General features: G+C 36.8%; 1 protein-coding gene across 1 annotated transcript in view; it reads left to right on the top strand.

Moving 5' to 3' along the window:
- The window catches only part of LOC121367420 (acylamino-acid-releasing enzyme-like), a 40,006-nt gene extending 28,473 nt beyond the window's left edge, over window positions 1-11,533 (top strand). Inside the window, exons 17-23 of the mRNA XM_041491575.1 lie at window positions 764-852; window positions 3,145-3,255; window positions 3,626-3,674; window positions 7,863-7,893; window positions 9,438-9,540; window positions 10,212-10,318; window positions 11,282-11,533. Of these exons, the coding sequence (XP_041347509.1) occupies window positions 764-852; window positions 3,145-3,255; window positions 3,626-3,674; window positions 7,863-7,893; window positions 9,438-9,540; window positions 10,212-10,318; window positions 11,282-11,387 (596 nt within the window). The 3' untranslated portion in view covers window positions 11,388-11,533. The remainder of the gene's footprint in view (window positions 1-763; window positions 853-3,144; window positions 3,256-3,625; window positions 3,675-7,862; window positions 7,894-9,437; window positions 9,541-10,211; window positions 10,319-11,281) is intronic.
- Window positions 11,534-20,596: the final 9,063 nt, after the last annotated feature.

Below are 20,596 nucleotides of genomic sequence, written 5' to 3'. Positions count from 1 at the left end.
TGCGAAAACTACCAATAGAAGATAACTGTCTAAGGATGCGGAAACTACTAACAGAACATAACTGTCTGAGGCTGCAGAAACTACCAACATATTAATGACTATCCTGTGATGGTAAGAATGGGAAATTTCACGAGGCTTGCCGAGTATAATTTTCCATTCAGCTAGTAGAGGATAAAGTCGATATCCGACGTCATTAACTAGTTATTATCTTTATCCTGCAGTCCATAAAAATTATGGGGAAAAGCTATAATTTCTGTTATTTCAGCCACATTGTACGATAACCTAGAGGCCAAATGAGCAATTTTGTGATGTAGCTATGCGTGCGACGTCATATGACTGACGTCAAAGGTCATAATTTGCTAGTATAGGTTTATGACTTTGCTTTAATTGATCATCATAATCGATCAATAGAAACAGTGGTTCCAGGATAAAAGATCCTTTGTTGCTCTTGGGTAGTAGTAATATCTGTGATAGAAGCAGGTTTTGATACTCTTGACCAAGTTTCAACCATATAGCCATAGTTTAGAATGTGCTGAGGTGTTGTTAAACAAACATTCTTGCTTTTCTTTCTGTGGTGAATAGACAAACAAGGTAGTTAAGTTGCCACCCTAGGACAGTTGTTTTAATCTCAGAAAATCATCATCATTGGCAGCACATTGCACAAAACAACATATAGTAACACATTCTTTTATTGACGATGTACAAGTAAATCCAGTGTGGAAATTTTACTTGATGTAGGTTTATAACTTGTATTTATTTTCAGTGAATTACCGAGGGTCTGTGGGTTTTGGACAGGACAGTATCTCCTCTCTACTGGGAACCATTGGAGACCAAGATGTCAAAGATGTGAAAGTCAGTATTGTCTTCAACAACACAAACATCTCTAATTAACATTTTATTTAACATGATGTAGAGTCATACAGTATAAGCAGCCACCTTTCCTTATTATAAGGACCCATAGTATTGGCTTGGTTCTTCTCAGTGGTAGAGCATTCACCTGAGGTGTGTGCTGACTTGTAGTATTGATCACACACCGTGGGCATGGTGTTTTCTTTACATCCCACCATAGGCATACAGGCTCCCAATTTTTGGGAGGGGGTGGCAGGCTGGCTTTTGCTCGAAAATATCTGAATTATCTGAACATTTATTCATATTAGCATTACTGCCAAACAACTATATAGGGTTGCAAATGAATCACTACACAATTTTACATGGATTACAATTAATTTTGAGGGTAGAATGCATGGCAAAAAGGTCTCAGATTAGCACATTTTGCCCAAATATCTTCTGTTTAATTTTTGCCCAAATTTGAGGTTTTGCTCCAGCACTGGGTGGGGGGGGGGGGGGGGGGGGTGGGGAGTTGACCCTCAGTTCTGGAACAAAACCATGTTGCCCCCCCACCTCCCTCTGATCCCACCTAGTGATCTTTGATTGGTTTATCAAAGGCTATGGTATGTACTGTCTAATCAATGGGAAAATGCATATCAAAGGCTATGGTATGTTCTGTCTGATCTATGGGAAAATGCATATCAAAGGCTATTGTATGTACTGTCTAATCTATGGTAAAATGCATATCAAAGGTTATGGTATGTACTGTCTACTCTATGGGAAAATGCATATCAAAGGTTATGGTATGTACTGTCTAATCTATGGTAAAATGCATATCAAAGGTTATGGTATGTACTGTCTGATCTATGGGAAAATGCATATCAAAGGTTATGGTATGTACTTTCTAATCAATGGGGAAAATGCGTATCAAAGGTTATGGTATGTACTGTCTAATCAATGGGGAAAATGCATATCAAAGGTTATGGTATGTACTGTCTAATCAGTGGGGAAAATGCATATCAAAGGTTATGGTATGTACTGTCTAATCAATGGGAAAATGCATATCAAAGGTTATGGTATGTACTGTCTAATCAATGGGGAAACTGCATATCAAAGGTTATGGTATGTACTGTCTAATCAATGGGGAAAATGCATATCAACGGTTATGGTATGTACTGTCTAATCAATGGGGAAATGCATATCAAAGGTTATGGTATGTACTGTCTAATCAATGGGGAAAATGCATATCAACGGTTATGGTATGTACTGTCTAATCAATGGGGAAATGCATATCAAAGGTTATGGTATGTACTGTCTGATCTATGGGAAAATGCATATCAAAGGTTATGGTATGTACTGTCTAATCAATGGGGAAAATGCATATCAAAGGTTATGGTATGTACTGTCTAATCAATGGGGAAAATGCATATCAAAGGTTATGGTATGTACTGTCTAATCAATGGGGAAAATGCATATCAAAGGTTATGGTATGTACTGTCTGATCTATGGGAAAATGCATATCAAAGGTTATGGTATGTACTGTCTGATCTATGGGAAAATGCATATCAAAGGTTATGGTATGTACTGTCTAATCTATGGGAAAATGCATATCAAAGGTTATGGTATGTACTGTCTAATCTATGGGAAAATGCATATCAAAGATTCCTTGTGGCTATTTGGTGGCAGCAGGTTTTGTTTGTCATTCTAGACCAGTTTGAGAATAACTATATGTTAAAAACCAAATAGCTGTAGATTCAAAATGTGCTGATGTGTTATTCTAGACCAGTTTGAGAATAACTATATGTTAAAAACCAAATAGCTGTAGATTCAGAATGTGCTGATGTGTCATTCTAGACCAGTTTGATAATAACTATATGTTAAAACCAAATAGCTGTAGATTCAAAATGTGCTGATGTGTCATTCTAGACCAGTTTGATAATAACTATATGTTAAAACCAAATAGCTGTAGATTCGAAATGTGCTGATGTGTCATTCTAGACCAGTTTAAAAATAACTATATGTTAAAACCAAATAGCTGTAGATTCAAAATGTGCTGATGTGTCATTCTAGACCAGTTTGAGAATAACTATATGTTAAAAACCAAATAGCTGTAGATTCAAAATGTGCTGATGTGTCATTCTAGACCAGTTTGAGAATAACTATATGTTAAAAACCAAATAGCTGTAGATTCAAAATGTGCTGATGTGTTATTAAACCAACAGTCTTTTGTTTTCCTTTGTTAAACATAAAGACAGGTTTATAGGTTTCGAAAGATGAAATGTAACTGAGTAATGTTTGACTTGTAATCCTTTCCAGGCAGCAGCTGAGGACATACAAAAAATGGGTTGTGTTGATGAAAACAAGTTAATTATGTTTGGCGGGTCCCATGGAGGCTTTCTTACAACACATTTGATTGGTCAGTATCCTGTAAGTATATCGAAAAGTTGTCTCATTGTCTTATGGTAGTTTTCGTACAGTGTCTATGATTGGCCAATATCCTGGAAGTATACAAATAAATAAATAAAGTAACTTCATTGTATCATGATACTTTTCTTACAGTGTCTATGATTGGTCAATATCCTATAAGTATATAAGTAAATAAACTAGCTTCATTGTCTCTTGATACTGGCCTCTGTGGTGACGTGATTAAGCTATCAGACATAAGGCTGGTAGGTACAGGATTCGCAGCCCGGTTCCGGCTCAAAATAAGTATACATGAATATTAAATGAATGTCTTGTGATGGTAACCAGTCATCTTCTAGTCCAGTTACTATAGACTTCGTCTGTTTGTTTTCAGGACACTTTCAAAGTAGCAGCATGCAGAAATCCTGTTGTCAATCTGACAAGTAAGTTACTTCAGTGAAGTCAGAAATATGTGAGGAGGGCAGGACGTAGCCCAGTGGTAAAGCCTTCGCTTGATGCACGGTCGGTTTGGGATCGATTCCCGTCAGTGGGCTATTTCTTGCTCCAGTCAGTGCACCACGACTGGTATATCAAAGGCTGTGGTATGTGTTATCCTGTCTGTGGGATGGTGCATATAAAAGATCCCTTGCTGCTAATCGAAAAGAGTAGCCCATAAAGTGGCGTCGTTAAATAAAACATTTCCTTCCTTCCTTCAGAAATGTGTGTCTTTAAAAGAGACATCAAATTATTAGCATTTTAGAAGACTTTTTATAAACATGACAATTATTTATAAATATATTTATATGATCGTCATGAAACAAGATCAGACTTTTAAACTACTTTATCACACTTGTCAAAAGAAGCATGCAGCCATAAAATATTATCAGCAGTTATACCTTCCGTATCAGCTGGTGTTATAAAATGGTAGGAAACAAATTGTTGCGTTTAAATTTCACTTCATTTGTGCCCAACCTCATGGCATAATATTTATATGCGAGTATTATATTTATTGCAGATACACATTACGAATACCAATGGTTGTGTGTGTATTCATTACATAAAAACATGCCACAATACTAATCCAGTTAATACAGTAACTTAATTGCACTCTTTAGACAAGTGCACTGGCCTCGGTGGTGTCGTGGTTAAGCCATCAGACATAACCTTTAGACTACTAGATTAATTTTTTACAAAAACCATGTTGAGTGGGTACAAGTTTATAATTTTTACTCACATATATTCACTTGAATAATTTATAAATACATAAAATAAAGTTCATATTTGAATTGGTAAGTATTATTTCCGTGGGGTTTTATAATTTTTATGACATTTTAGATCAGCTAATGTTGACTAAAATTAGGCAAAAAATCAAAAAAGTTGCATTTACTTTCCAGCATTTGTGGCTAGCTGTCCAGTATTTATGTCTATTATTCCCGATAACAGTTGTTTTCTGATCAGAATTTAAAAAACCAAAAAAAGAACTACGATTCATATCCCAATATTTGGTGATTTTCGTTGTTGGTAAAGCAATAAAATTTATTATCAAATTAGCTGTCACAATCAGCTATCGATCCCTGAAAATGACTGCGATGTGCCACCATTGGTGTCAAGCAAAAATACACACTTTTCCAACTCAAAATTACAAGTTATTTTCCAAAGAAAAAGAAAACCTAAAGATACAGGAAGATGGGTTGACTTCTGTTTTCTGTTATACAAGTTTTTCCGGTGAGTGTCGTGTGCAAAAGGGCGGGAAATATGAATTGGGGAATGCACTGTATTCAGTGTACAGTATGTTGATTGGCGTGATGTCGGGTGAGATATCTCACCTGCAGTAGTTAGAAGGTTAAAGGAAGGGACAATCAAGGCATTTGACCTGGTTTGCATATTCAACGATATATAATGCACATTATTGCTTAATATCAACAAGTACAATCGTATAGTTAATTAATAAAACGGTTAAATGTGACGGTTATTATATATAACAGGCGCAGCCATTTTGTACCATCCCAGTGAATACACCCTCTGACGAGCTGGTGGTTACGTAATACCTAACGTGTCATGTCAGGAATTAGTCTTCGAACTGAAGAAACAAAACATACCTGATTTTTACGGATGCTGCAATATTCTGTAATAATAGTCATGCCAGTAAGCCAGCAACAATTATATATTACTTTTAATACAAAATAAACCACCATTGTCAAAGTGTTGAAATAACTGTATTATGGTTTGTACATAAATTAACCCATGTACTGAAATAATAATCGGAGTGTTTTCTTAGTTAATTGGTCTTTTCTTTCCATGGCCTGTACCTTTGGTTCCTGATTGGCAGGTGTATATTTAGACGGTCCCCAGACACTGTTTCTAGACACACTAAATAGACGTGCCTCTTTTATTAAGATCACAGGGTATTGTGTGTTAACCACACAGACATCCCTCTAATCGTAATCGATCAGCCATCTTGCTTTATTACTGTAATTCTGTAAATCCCTTGATTAAGTAGACTTTCCCCATCAAAAATCACAAAACTGAATAATTATGTAGTCCCAAAGAAAAGAAAATTATCACTTGGGTATCGTGAGTGGTCGTTTTTGCTCGAACGTAGCATACCAATAGGCTTAATGATATGCATTTTTTCCTTTGGATTTTTTAAAAAAGAAACATACTATAACTCCATTTCGTTCTATTGATGCAAATTGAAATATATTTAGTTAAATAGTTTATTATACTATCAAGCCATTTATGCTGTTTTACAAGTCAGGTTGATGAAAGCGAAGCGCCTCGTCGTAAATTAGAGCGTTTGTTTACACTGTGCATAAAGCAGATGAACGGAGCTGACGTCACTTCGCCCAAAGCTATACCACCGGACGTCACAAAAACGAAACAAAATGGCTGCCCCCAGTTAGCATGAATAATCATGTTTTTTTATTAACTCTAAAATTACGCGTTTTTCATTTGTTAAAGTGTCAATATGTGTTGGTGGTCCGGGTATGCATCTTTCCAACACATAAATCTCTTGTTTGAGCTTACTCTACCTTTAAGGCTGGTAACGCAGCCCGGTACCGACTCCCACCCGGAACAAGTTTTAACGACTCAATGGGCAGGTCTAAGACCACTACACCCTCTTCTCTCTCATTAACAATTAACAACTAACCCACTGGCCTGTACAGACAGCCCAGATAGCTGAGGTATGTGCCCAGGACAGCGTGCTTGAACCTAAATTGGATATGAGCACGAAAATAAAGTTGAAATGAAATGAAAATGAATTACACCCTTTAGGCAAGTGCTTAATATAGTCACCTACTTAATATAGTCACCTACTTAATATAGTCACCTACTTAAAATAAAGAAAAAGAAAGAAATGTTTTATTTTACGATGCACTCAACACATTGTATTTACGGTTATATGGTGTCAGACATATGGTTAAGAACCACAGATATTGAGAGAGGAAACCCGCTGTTGCCACTTCATGGGCAACTCTTTCCGATTAGCAGCAAGGGATCTTTTATATGCACCGTCCCACAGACAGGGTAGTACATACCATGGCCTTTGATATACCAGTCGTGGTGCACTGGCTGGAACAATGGGTCCACCGACAGGGATCGATCCCACACCGACCACACATCGAGCGAATGCTGTACCATTGGGCTACGTCCCGCACAGCCCCCCCCCCCCCCCCCTACTTAAAATAAGCAGGTTCCTACATTGAAACATCGTGAAGAGCCTGCTATACGACTTATTTTCACTCGTACTTAGGGATGCAATGTGGCTCATAGATAGATCGCCACTGGTGGAAAATGTGTCCACCATTCAGTGTCAGCTTGTCGGTTGTGAAACAATAGTTCAATATGGCTTTTATTAAAAGTTTATTTTGTTTAACAACACCACTAAAGCACATTGATTTATTAATCATCGGCTATTAGATGTCACACATTTGGCAATTTTGACATAGTGTTAGAGAGGAAACCCGCTAGTAGCAAGGAATGTTTTATACGCACCATGTCACAGACAGGATAGCACAAACCACAGCCTTTGATATACCAGTCACGGTGCACTGGCTGGAATGAGAAATAAATCTTACTAGTGTTAAGTAAGAATAATTTTATTTCATTAATAATAAGTCCGTCTGTTTCATATAACATAACACAGGCCAGAACATAGCCCAGTGGTAAAGCATTCAACTGATGCATGGTCAGTCTAGGATCGATCCCTGTCGGTGGGTCCATTAGGCTATTTCTTGTTCCAGCCAGTGCACCACAACTGGTATATCAAAGCCGTGGCATGTGCTATCCTGTTTGTGGAATAATATATATAAAAAGTACCTTGCTACTAATGGAAAAACGTTGTAGGCTTCCTCTTTAAGACTATATGTACAAAAATTACCAAATGTTTGACATCCAGCAGCCGATGATTAATAAATCAATATGCTCTAGTGGTGTCATCAAACAAAACAAACTTAAACTTTATAACATAACACAGCTGTTTCTTCCAAGTCACAAAGACATGGCCTGTTCTTGTCTGAAAGTGAAATTTGTTTATTAGTTGATAAATCCTATATTTCAACACCCTCTTGAGAATGTTGATTATTTGCTTTACAACATCATTAACCATGTTCATATTTTTTTTATTCTAGCTATGTGGGGCACAAGTGACATACTAGATTGGTAAGTATTTATGTTGTCCTCTTTGGGAGCCATAATCAATACAAATTGTTTTTCACTAAACTCTAATTGTTAATTAGCCTAATGCTGGAGTAAATTCATTAAACATGCATGTAAATCTTGACTCGAGTCATGGACTGCAGATTTTCAATGATTCCTGAACCCCCCAGGGGAATGGTAGACAGTGCGCATGTATCATTGTTCCTGCGAGATACATCAATACTGAAATGTGTCTGCGGCAAGCAGTAAATCTTAAAGCCAATTGACAAATATGTGTCTAGCCGTCCAATTTGTATAGATTTTTTTTTTAATGTTCTGGAATTTGTTCCTGTCAGCAGAAGAAGTAAAATTATTACTTTTAGGTAGCTTTGGACTACAAGAACATAGAATCATTTAAGGATTGTTGGTGATTTCTTTTATGTTCATCAGGGTATGAATAAAAATAAATCATCCGCAAACTGAATCCGCGAAGCCGTTCTCACATAAGTTTCTTGATGATTTTTTTAATTCATATCCAGATGAATATAAAAGAAATAACAGGCAATACTTATAATTAAATTTAAAACATACTTACTAATAATAACATTAAAAGTATATATTTTATTTTGAATTATTTGTTTGTTTAAAACAATAATGCTCTGTAAGACAAATTACCAATATAAAATAACGTCATCAGGTATGACGTTCCTGAGGACATAATTTTTACATTCATTGAGAAATAATAAAATTTTCTTTGCGTGTATACACTTTATAGAAATTTGATTGGTCGAGAGCTGCTTACCTTTTTTCCCGTTCATATCTCAATGAACCAAAACAATTTAATCCACACCTACACACACACACACACACACACACACACCCGACTCGCACTACTTTTCTGTAACTAGCTGGATTATTCAGGCAACCATACGTAGATATTTTGAGAAAACACACATGAAAGATACAAAAAGCAGTACCATTGTGACACAGATACCATGTACTAGTGACTTTTTTATACGATACATTAATGGAAAATGCTATAGCAGAGTAGACATGTATACACATTGATGAAAAAAGGCATTGCTATTCTAATCAGACTCGGTTGGTGGCCAAAGAAATGTAGGAACGTTCACGCCTGAAATTAAACAGTCTTTTACTAAATTATGTTCATTATTAATCCCAAAATGAACAAAATCTGCTTATTCCATTTCTGTACTTGGCATTTTTTTCAAGCACATATCAGAGTGCAGCTAAGAGGACAGTGTGATATATTGTAATCAATTTGACCTCACATGGAATGGTGCAATCAGAGATCACTTGCCTATGGCGCAATGGGTTGCAAGGTCAGTTGCTCTTGATGGATGATGGACTAGTGTTTTTTCCCAACCCAACTGGTATCCTGCGACTAGTATATTAAACTTCAAATTTAATTTAATTTAATTCACTTTTATATTATTTTCCAAAAAATTAATATTACATGTACTTTACATATTATTTCTTTATTAACTGAATCAGTTTATGGTAGATGATTCACTTAGTTGTATGGAATTCTTGTGTTTTATTTGCAGGTCAATGGCAGAAATTGGTATAGAGTTTAGTTTCACACAGTTAGCGGATGCTGAAGTATTGAAGATTCTGTGGAACAAATCTCCAATCAAACATGTTGATCAGGTTCGAAACTGTCTGACTGTTAAATGTTTGGTTTTCAATATGTAAGGCAGAATTTAGTCAAATTATTGAATATCCTTGGTGCAATGATCTCTGATTGTTGTTTTTTCCCATCCCAGCCAGTGCCCCATGACAGGTATATCAAAGAATATGGTATGTGCTGTCCTGTCTGGAAAAGTGCATATAAAAGTTTTTAGCTGCTAATCCAATAACTGATGGTTAATAAATTAGTGGTGTTGTTAAAAAAAACCTCTTTAATTTTTAACTTTTCAACAGACTTGAATAATTGAGGTATGTTACTCTGTTGCAGCAGGGGTGGTGGTTGCTGTCAAATGTATTACGACGTGCCTGTTCTAAACTGATCACATGAAAGGAAGGGGCACACAAAATAGGCCTTAAATCTAATTTTATGTACCGGTAACTTATTTATTTTTTGTTAAAAATTTAGGGCATCATTTACATGGAGGTAGAACATCTTTAATTCTCAGAGTCCTGAAAAAGATTTTAAAAACCCTTAATCTGACCTCTGACATTTGGCACCCACAAAATTAATTTGTTTTATTAAACCAAGTATGTACAAAAAAAATGTTACAGCAGACACACAAATTATTATAGTAACTCCTGCCACTCTTTCACGTGATCAGTTCTAGGACGGCTGTATCTACATTTTGCAGGTGAAAACCCCGCTAATGTTGATGATTGGGCTGGATGATCAACGCGTGCCGAATAACCAAGCCAGGGAATACCACCACGCTCTGAAAGCTAGAAACAAGACTGTCAGGTTTGTGGAGTCCAGTCAGTATTGATGACACCAACACTGCATTGTAAAATTTCTGTTACTGCAGGTCTTTTTACCAATAAATTACACAGTACTTACATGTTTATACTTAAAGATCAAGGCCTACATTATTCAAAAGTACACAAGTATTAGATATGGGACAAAAGAAATGTTAATGTATATATTTTCATGATAAAATTAATGCGGAATATAAATTGTCAAAATTTTCCTTAAATGTTCACAAAACATTGATAATTGAACAGACACTAAAACTAATAAAATTTAAATTAAATAACATAAAATAAATTTAAAAAAATGAAATAGTTTTATTATCCACATAGTTCAAGATATTCAGGGAAATATAATTAGTATGACCCACATGTGTCATAATGATTTCACGTGCACCACAAATGACGTAATTTTGTGAAGCGACGTCATAACTTAATGTGGCTTCCTCAGTTTAAACACTTATCAAATATGATGTCATTTCGGAAAATTACGTCTCGTCTCTTTTTAGTTACGTTTCAAACGTTTTAACATGGTCCTAGCTTGTTATTCATAAAAATTATATTTTGGATCATGTGGATAATAAAGAAATTATTACACTCATGTGTGAATCGCTCAGGCAATAAAAAAATCCTACCACTTGTTTTGTAAAATCAGTACGACACACAAGCTCGTATAATTATCAATACATATCTTTTGTTGTTCAGTATATATGACTACATGGGCAATCTTCCTCTGAAACACCAAGCTGACTGAGGTGTTGCTACATATCCCCCACTAAAACTAAATCAATTAATTGTATCATTCTGCTAAACACTGGATTGTTCAAGATACTTTAAAATCAGAAACTAGGTCTACGTCTCGTTATTTTGCTACACACAGTCACAGTGCTGAATGAATATTACTCTTCACTGGATACTAGCATCATTTTATGATATTTAGCATGTGTTTAACTTTCAGATTTCTGGCTTACGAAGACAACTCCCATCCAATTATTACTGTACCGGCCGAATCAGATTCTTTTGTCAACATACTGCTGTGGTTCGGCAGCCATATTGGACTTTAAAGAGAGGATCAATCATTGGTGATCGGTACCAGTCGATAGGTTGATGTATTCAATACAGCAACTTTTTTTTAGTCAATGTATGATGTATGTGTATAAGACAAATAATAAGCAGATCCATGCAATAAATTTATCATTGTTTTTCATAACAGGATATCAGTTTGTGATTTATCAATGACACAATGATGTATGCAACACAGCACTTGAAAATGTTGGTGCTGGAAATTCAGGACTCATTACTGGAACCTCTAGTCAATGTATAAACCCTTCTCATACACCTAGGCATAAGCGTGTGAGACAGGGAGGCAAAACCTCAAATTCGGGCAAAAGTTACATACATATTCGGGCAAAATGTGCTAACCTGAGACATTTTAACTATGTATTTCCATCATTCTACCCTCAAAATTAGTTGTAATCCATGTCAAAATGCATAGTGATTTGTTTCCAACCCTATATAGCTGTCTGGTAGTAATACTAATATGAATAAATGTTGTTATCCAGATTCGGGCATTTTCATTTTAATTTGGGCAAAAGTCAACCTTCCCCTCTACAAAAATGGAAGGCCATACACCTATGCACCTAAGCATGGAAGAAAAGTGAATTTTCATTAGCAATATAATTCTATGGCTAGGCAGACTGGGGTTTTATTCTGGGTTGCCCAAACACCAAGTATATTATTTATCCAAGTCCCATACTATGAGTTCAAAGCTTTTACCCAGATGTGATTATTTCATTGAACTAATATATCTACTAGGACCTATCTCAGTGTTTGAACCAGAACCTGTGATTATAAAACGGTATGAGTCTAGACTCTAATCTTTATTGATGTCACATGCATACAATTTGTGACCATGATGTTAAGTCTCAAGATGCTGTTAGAGACTTCAGACCAGACTTTAAACGTTTTAAAAGCATGGACCTCGGTGGTGTCGTGGTTAAACCATCGGACATAAGGCTGATAGCTACCGGGTTCGCAACCTGGTCCCGGCTCCCACCTAGAGCGAGTTTTACTCAATGGGTAGGTGTAAGACCACTACACCCTCTTCTCTCTCACTAAACACTAACATCTAACAACTAACCCACTGTACTGGACACACAGCCCAAATAGCTGAGGTATGTGCTCAGGACAGCGTGCTTGAACCTCAATTGGATATAGGCATGGAAATAAGTTGAAATAAATGAAATGAAATGGACCTTCTGTCTAAACCTGTAAACAATTGATACAAGTTGAAGTTTAGTGCTGGGTCCGTGCTTATATGACTTGTATGACTCAAATCTTGATGCGATAACACATGCAATTTGTTGCCATTACATTAAAGTTTCAGATGTTGCTAGAGACTTAAGTGTAGACTATAAACATTTTATAAGCACGGGGCTTGGTGAACATTCATTAGATTCATCCACCGAAGTGGACATATTGTGTTTTTTCCCATTCTGGTCTGTGCTCTACCATCAGTATATCACTGGTGTGTGCTGTTCCGTCTTGTGTGAAAGTGAATAAGAAAGATTCCTGGGCCCATATTTTCGAAACTAACTAAGTGCTACAATATTGTAAAACTGTCATACGCTATGGCAAGTGTCGTAGTGATGTCATAGCCTATGATGGGTTTATGATATTGTAGTGGTAAGATAGCCTCGAAAATCTATCGTGGCTGGTAGATGATAGTGGGAGGAGCCAGTGTGGTGAGAGTATGTTTATGTTGGTGCGTACTCATGTGACATGTTTGACACATGTCAATCAACACGATTATGTTAATCAGGCTGTAGTTGAGGCATTAAATTCATGTGTTTAGAATTGATAATTGGGAATGACCGACCGTTAAGAGATTTTTTTGTATGTGTAAATAAATCTGTTTTTAAGATTCATATACACTTATTAGGTTGTTCTGGTATTTGGTGGCCATTTTTCATCTTTTAGTCTTTTTCATATTGAACAATTTATGATTTTGTTTCATGTACTAAATACAATTTCGGTACCAGTATAATTTTTAAAATACTTTTGTTATTTGCATCACTTTTATACAGTATGTATGTTCTCATGTTTGTGGCTTTATGGAGAGAACTCAATAAGTTTGAAAGGTTGTCCCCAATGCAGTACAGTGTGTTTGCATTTATGAATGCACATGTATTGTATTTCAGTTTATTGAGAACATAATTTTTCTTCATTTGTTTTTTCACCTTTTAGTATTAACAGTATTTCATTTAACTTGATTGTTGTGCTTATATCTCACTGAGGTTCAGTCATGCTATTCTGGACAAACATCTCGGTTATCTGTTTTGTCTGACCAGTGGTTAGTGAGTTGGTGTTGGGGCCTGACACCCCTTCATCAAGGTGTTAACACTCAGTCCAGGTAGCATCCAGTACTGGGATTGGAACCCAGGACGGTATTGGGATATGAACCCAGTACCCACCAGTCTTAAGTCTAGTGGTTTGACCATTATGCCATTGAGACTGGCTAAACGTATTGTCCACTGTTATAAAAATATTCACCTGGCTGTATGTTTAGTTTGAAATACATCAATAATAATACAGTGGTTTGTCTAAACCAGATTCAATGGGGGACTGGTGATGTACTGGTATACACACAGTGCTGGATTACACAAATGTCACCCAAACAAGGCATGTGTTTTGGAGGGGGGTGGGGGAGGCAGGGGGTTTGGGAATCAAAACTCCCCTGCTCAAGCAAATTATATCTTCTTTCTTTTTCAATATATGTTTCCTAGGAGCATGACTCGACCCCTTCTATAAACTTTGCTTGCCACAGTCTAGACCCTCTCCCCCATGATAAATTTCTGCACACACACACACACACACCTGCAAATGGTTGTCACTGAATGAGACTTTAAGATCATGCTGGTTTTGCTTAGAAATCCAGATTACACAGGTGCTGGTTTGGACAGTCTGCTGTAATTATGTTCATCAATAATTGTTGGTTATTGCATGCCGTACAGTACAATCCGAGGAATAATTTATACTTAGAGAAAGCCATTATTCATAACTGGATTATAATTGCTACATTGCATTGGTAACAGATGGCTAGAAACAGAATTAAGTAATAATTTATTATGATCTCTACACATTTATTTTATAATTTCTACATTTACCTTTATTGTATTAATGGTGCACATTCTGAATAAAGAATATATACAAGTTAATCAGTTATTTTGTTGTATGTATGATTTTATTTTATGGAACTCATAAACTATTTATATACTCGGTTGAATATTGATTTCCCCAGATATGCAGTGTACTCGATTGATATACATTGCCCCTACCTATTGGCAATGAAATTTAATTATTCTATATGCAACCCATTGGGCTATTTCATGTTATATCCAGTTCACCACGTCTAGTATATCAAAGGCCATGGTGTGTGCTATCCTGTGGGATGGTGCATATAAAAGTTCCCTTGCTACTGATGGAAAAAGTTGCAGGTTTCATCTCTGACTATCAAAATTACCAATAGCTAATAATTAATAAATCCATGTGCTGTAATCATGATGTCGTTCAACAAAACAAACTAAACTATCCAACATGCAGTGTACTCGGTTGAACAAAACAAACTAAACTATCCAACATGCAGTGTACTCGGTTGAACAAAACAAACTAAACTATCCAACATGCAGTGTACTCGGTTGAAAAAAAACTCTAAACTATCCAACATGCAGTGTACTTGGTTGAACAAAACAAACTAAACTATCCAACATGCAGTGTACTCCGTTGAACAAAACCAACTCTAAACTATCCAAGTTGCAGTGTACTCGGTTGAACAAAACCAACTCTAAACTATCCAGTATGCAGTGTACTCGGTTGAACAAAACCAACTCTAAACTATCCAATATGCAGTGTACTCGGTTGAACAAAACCAACTCTAAACTATCCAGTATGCAGTGTACTCGGTTGAACAAAACAAACTCTAAACTATCCAGTATGCAGTGTACTCAGTTGAACAAAACAAACTAAACTATCCAACTTGCAGTGTACTCGGTTGAACAAAACCAACTCTAAACTATCCAGTATGCAGTGTACTCGGTTGAACAAAACCAACTCTAAACTATCCAGTATGCAGTGTACTCGGTTGAACAAAACAAACTCTAAACTATCCAGTATGCAGTGTACTCGTTGAACAAAACCAACTCTAAACTATCCAACATGCAGTGTACTCGGTTGAACAAAACCAACTCTTAAACTATCCAATATGCAGTGTACTCGGTTGAACAAAACCAACTCTAAACTATCCAACATGCCGTGTACTCGCTTGAACAAAACAAACTAAACTATCCAACATGCAGTGTACTCGGTTGAACAAAACAAACTAAACTATCCAACATGCAGTGTACTCGGTTGAAAAAAAACTCTAAACTATCCAACATGCAGTGTACTCGGTTGAACAAAACAAACTAAACTATCCAACATGCAGTGTACTCGGTTGAACAAAACCAACTCTAAACTATCCAAGTTGCAGTGTACTCGGTTGAACAAAACCAACTCTAAACTATCCAATATGCAGTGTACTCGGTTGAACAAAACCAACTCTAAACTATCCAGTATGCAGTGTACTCGGTTGAACAAAACAAACTCTAAACTATCCAACATGCAGTGTACTCGGTTGAACAAAACAAACTAAACTATCCAACATGCAGTGTACTCGGTTGAACAAAACCAACTCTAAACTATCCAAGTTGCAGTGTACTCGGTTGAACAAAACCAACTCTAAACTATCCAACATGCAGTGTACTCGGTTGAACAAAACCAACTCTTAAACTATCCAATATGCAGTGTACTCGGTTGAACAAAACCAACTCTAAACTATCCAACATGCAGTGTACTCGGTTGAAAAAAAACTCTAAACTATCCAACATGCAGTGTACTCGGTTGAACAAAACAAACTAAACTATCCAACATGCAGTGTACTCGGTTGAACAAAACCAACTCTAAACTATCCAAGTTGCAGTGTACTCGGTTGAACAAAACCAACTCTAAACTATCCAGTATGCAGTGTACTCGGTTGAACAAAACAAACTCTAAACTATCCAATATGCAGTGTACTCGGTTGAACAAAACCAACTCTAAACTATCCAGTATGCAGTGTACTCGGTTGAACAAAACAAACTCTAAACTATCCAGTATGCAGTGTACTCAGTTGAACAAAACAAACTAAACTATCCAACATGCAGTGTACTCGGTTGAACAAAACAAACTAAACTATCCAACATGCAGTGTACTCGGTTGAACAAAACCAACTCTAAACTATCCAAGTTGCAGTGTACTCGGTTGAACAAAACCAACTCTAAACTATCCAATATGCAGTGTACTCGGTTGAACAAAACCAACTCTAAACTATCCAGTATGCAGTGTACTCGGTTGAACAAAACAAACTCTAAACTATCCAGTATGCAGTGTACTCGGTTGAACAAAACCAACTCTAAACTATCCAGTATGCAGTGTACTCGGTTGAACAAAACAAACTAAACTATCCAGTATGCAGTGTACTCGGTTGAACAAAACAAACTAAACTATCCAGTATGCAGTGTACTCGGTTGAATAAAACCAACTCTAAACTATCCAGTATGCAGTGTACTCGGTTGAACAAAACCAACTCTAAACTATCCAGTATGCAGTGTACTCGGTTGAACAAAACCAACTCTAAACTATCCAGTATGCAGTGTACTTGGTTGAACAAAACAAACTCTAAACTATCCAATATGCAGTGTACTCGGTTGAACAAAACCAACTCTAAACTATCCAACATGCAGTGTACTCGGTTGAACAAAACCAACTCTTAAACTATCCAATATGCAGTGTACTCGGTTGAACAAAACCAACTCTAAACTATCCAACATGCAGTGTACTCGCTTGAACAAAACAAACTAAACTATCCAACATGCAGTGTACTCGGTTGAACAAAACAAACTAAACTATCCAACGTGCAGTGTACTCGGTTGAAAAAAAACTCTAAACTATCCAACATGCAGTGTACTCGGTTGAACAAAACAAACTAAACTATCCAACATGCAGTGTACTCGGTTGAACAAAACCAACTCTAAACTATCCAGTATGCAGTGTACTCGGTTGAACAAAACCAACTCTAAACTATCCAATATGCAGTGTACTCGGTTGAACAAAACCAACTCTAAACTATCCAGTATGCAGTGTACTCGGTTGAACAAAACAAACTCTAAACTATCCAGTATGCAGTGTACTCAGTTGAACAAAACAAACTAAACTATCCAACTTGCAGTGTACTCGGTTGAACAAAACCAACTCTAAACTATCCAGTATGCAGTGTACTCGGTTGAACAAAACCAACTCTAAACTATCCAGTATGCAGTGTACTCGGTTGAACAAAACAAACTCTAAACTATCCAGTATGCAGTGTACTCGGTTGAACAAAACCAACTCTAAACTATCCAGTATGCAGTGTACTCGGTTGAACAAAACAAACTAAACTATCCAGTATGCAGTGTACTCGGTTGAACAAAACAAACTAAACTATCCAGTATGCAGTGTACTCGGTTGAACAAAACCAACTCTAAACTATCCAGTATGCAGTGTACTCGGTTGAACAAAACCAACTCTAAACTATCCAGTATGCAGTGTACTCGGTTGAACAAAACCAACTCTAAACTATCCAGTATGCAGTGTACTTGGTTGAACAAAACAAACTCTAAACTATCCAATATGCAGTGTACTCGGTTGAACAAAACCAACTCTAAACTATCCAACATGCAGTGTACTCGGTTGAACAAAACCAACTCTTAAACTATCCAATATGCAGTGTACTCGGTTGAACAAAACCAACTCTAAACTATCCAGTATGCAGTGTACTCGGTTGAACAAAACCAACTCTAAACTATCCAATATGCAGTGTACTCGGTTGAACAAAACCAACTCTAAACTATCCAGTATGCAGTGTACTCGGTTGAACAAAACAAACTCTAAACTATCCAGTATGCAGTGTACTCAGTTGAACAAAACAAACTAAACTATCCAACTTACAGTGTACTCGGTTGAACAAAACCAACTCTAAACTATCCAGTATGCAGTGTACTCGGTTGAACAAAACCAACTCTAAACTATCCAGTATGCAGTGTACTCGGTTGAACAAAACCAACTCTAAACTATCCAGTATGCAGTGTACTCGGTTGAACAAAACAAACTAAACTATCCAGTATGCAGTGTACTCGGTTGAACAAAACAAACTCTAAACTATCCAGTATGCAGTGTACTCGGTTGAACAAAACAAACTAAACTATCCAGTATGCAGTGTACTCGGTTGAACAAAACCAACTCTAAACTATCCAGTATGCAGTGTACTCGGTTGAACAAAACCAACTCTAAACTATCCAGTATGCAGTGTACTCGGTTGAACAAAACCAACTCTAAACTATCGAACATGCAGTGTACTCGGTTGAACAAAACCAACTCTAAACTATCCAATATGCAGTGTACTCGGTTGAACAAAACCAACTCTAAACTATCCAGTATGCAGTGTACTCGGTTGAACAAAACCAACTCTAAACTATCCAACATGCAGTGTACTCGGTTGAACAAAACAAACTAAACTATCCAGTATGCAGTGTACTCGGTTGAACAAAACCAAGTCTAAACTATCCAACATGCAGTGTACTCAGTTGAACAAAACCAACTCTAAACTATCCAATATGCAGTGTACTCGGTTGAACAAAACCAACTCTAAACTATCCAGTATGCAGTGTACTCGGTTGAACAAAACAAACTCTAAACTATCCAGTATGCAGTGTACTCGGTTGAACAAAACAAACTAAACTATCCAGTATGCAGTGTACTCGGTTGAACAAAACCAACTCTAAACTATCCAGTATGCAGTGTACTCGGTTGAACAAAACCAACTCTAAACTATCCAGTATGCAGTGTACTCGGTTGAACAAAACCAACTCTAAACTATCGAACATGCAGTGTACTCGGTTGAACAAAACCAACTCTAAACTATCCAATATGCAGTGTACTCGGTTGAACAAAACCAACTCTAAACTATCCAGTATGCAGTGTACTCGGTTGAACAAAACCAACTCTAAACTATCCAACATGCAGTGTACTCGGTTGAACAAAACAAACTAAACTATCCAGTATGCAGTGTACTCGGTTGAACAAAACAAACTCTAAACTATCCAGTATGCAGTGTACTCGGTTGAACAAAACAAACTAAACTATCCAGTATGCAGTGTACTCGGTTGAACAAAACCAACTCTAAACTATCCAGTATGCAGTGTACTCGGTTGAACAAAACCAACTCTAAACTATCCAGTATGCAGTGTACTCGGTTGAACAAAACCAACTCTAAACTATCGAACATGCAGTGTACTCGGTTGAACAAAACCAACTCTAAACTATCCAATATGCAGTGTACTCAGTTGAACAAAACCAACTCTAAACTATCCAGTATGCAGTGTACTCGGTTGAACAAAACCAACTCTAAACTATCCAACATGCAGTGTACTCGGTTGAACAAAACAAACTAAACTATCCAGTATGCAGTGTACTCGGTTGAACAAAACCAACTCTAAACTATCCAGTATGCAGTGTACTCGGTTGAACAAAACCAACTCTAAACTATCCAGTATGCAGTGTACTCAGTTGAACAAAACCAACTCTAAACTATCCAGTATGCAGTGTACTCGGTTGAACAAAACAAACTCTAAACTATCCAGTATGCAGTGTACTCGGTTGAACAAAACCAACTCTAAACTATCCAGTATGCAGTGTACTCGGTTGAACAAAACCAACTCTAAACTATCCAGTATGCAGTGTACTCGGTTGAACAAAACCAAGTCTAAACTATCCAACATGCAGTGTACTCAGTTGAACAAAACCAACTCTAAACTATCCAATATGCAGTGTACTCGGTTGAACAAAACCAACTCTAAACTATCCAGTATGCAGTGTACTCGGTTGAACAAAACCAACTCTAAACTATCCAACATGCAGTGTACTCGGTTGAACAAAACAAACTAAACTATCCAGTATGCAGTGTACTCGGTTGAACAAAACCAACTCTAAACTATCCAGTATGCAGTGTACTCGGTTGAACAAAACCAACTCTAAACTATCCAACATGCAGTGTACTCGGTTGAACAAAACAAACTCTAAACTATCCAATATGCAGTGTACTCGGTTGAACAAAACAAACTCAACTATTCAATATGCAGTGTACTCAGTTGAACTGACCGCC

Source organism: Gigantopelta aegis, chromosome 3 (assembly GCF_016097555.1).
Source record: "Gigantopelta aegis isolate Gae_Host chromosome 3, Gae_host_genome, whole genome shotgun sequence".
Taxonomy (NCBI): Eukaryota; Metazoa; Mollusca; class Gastropoda; order Neomphalida; family Peltospiridae; genus Gigantopelta; species Gigantopelta aegis.
This window is presented reverse-complemented; position numbering and strand designations above follow the sequence as displayed.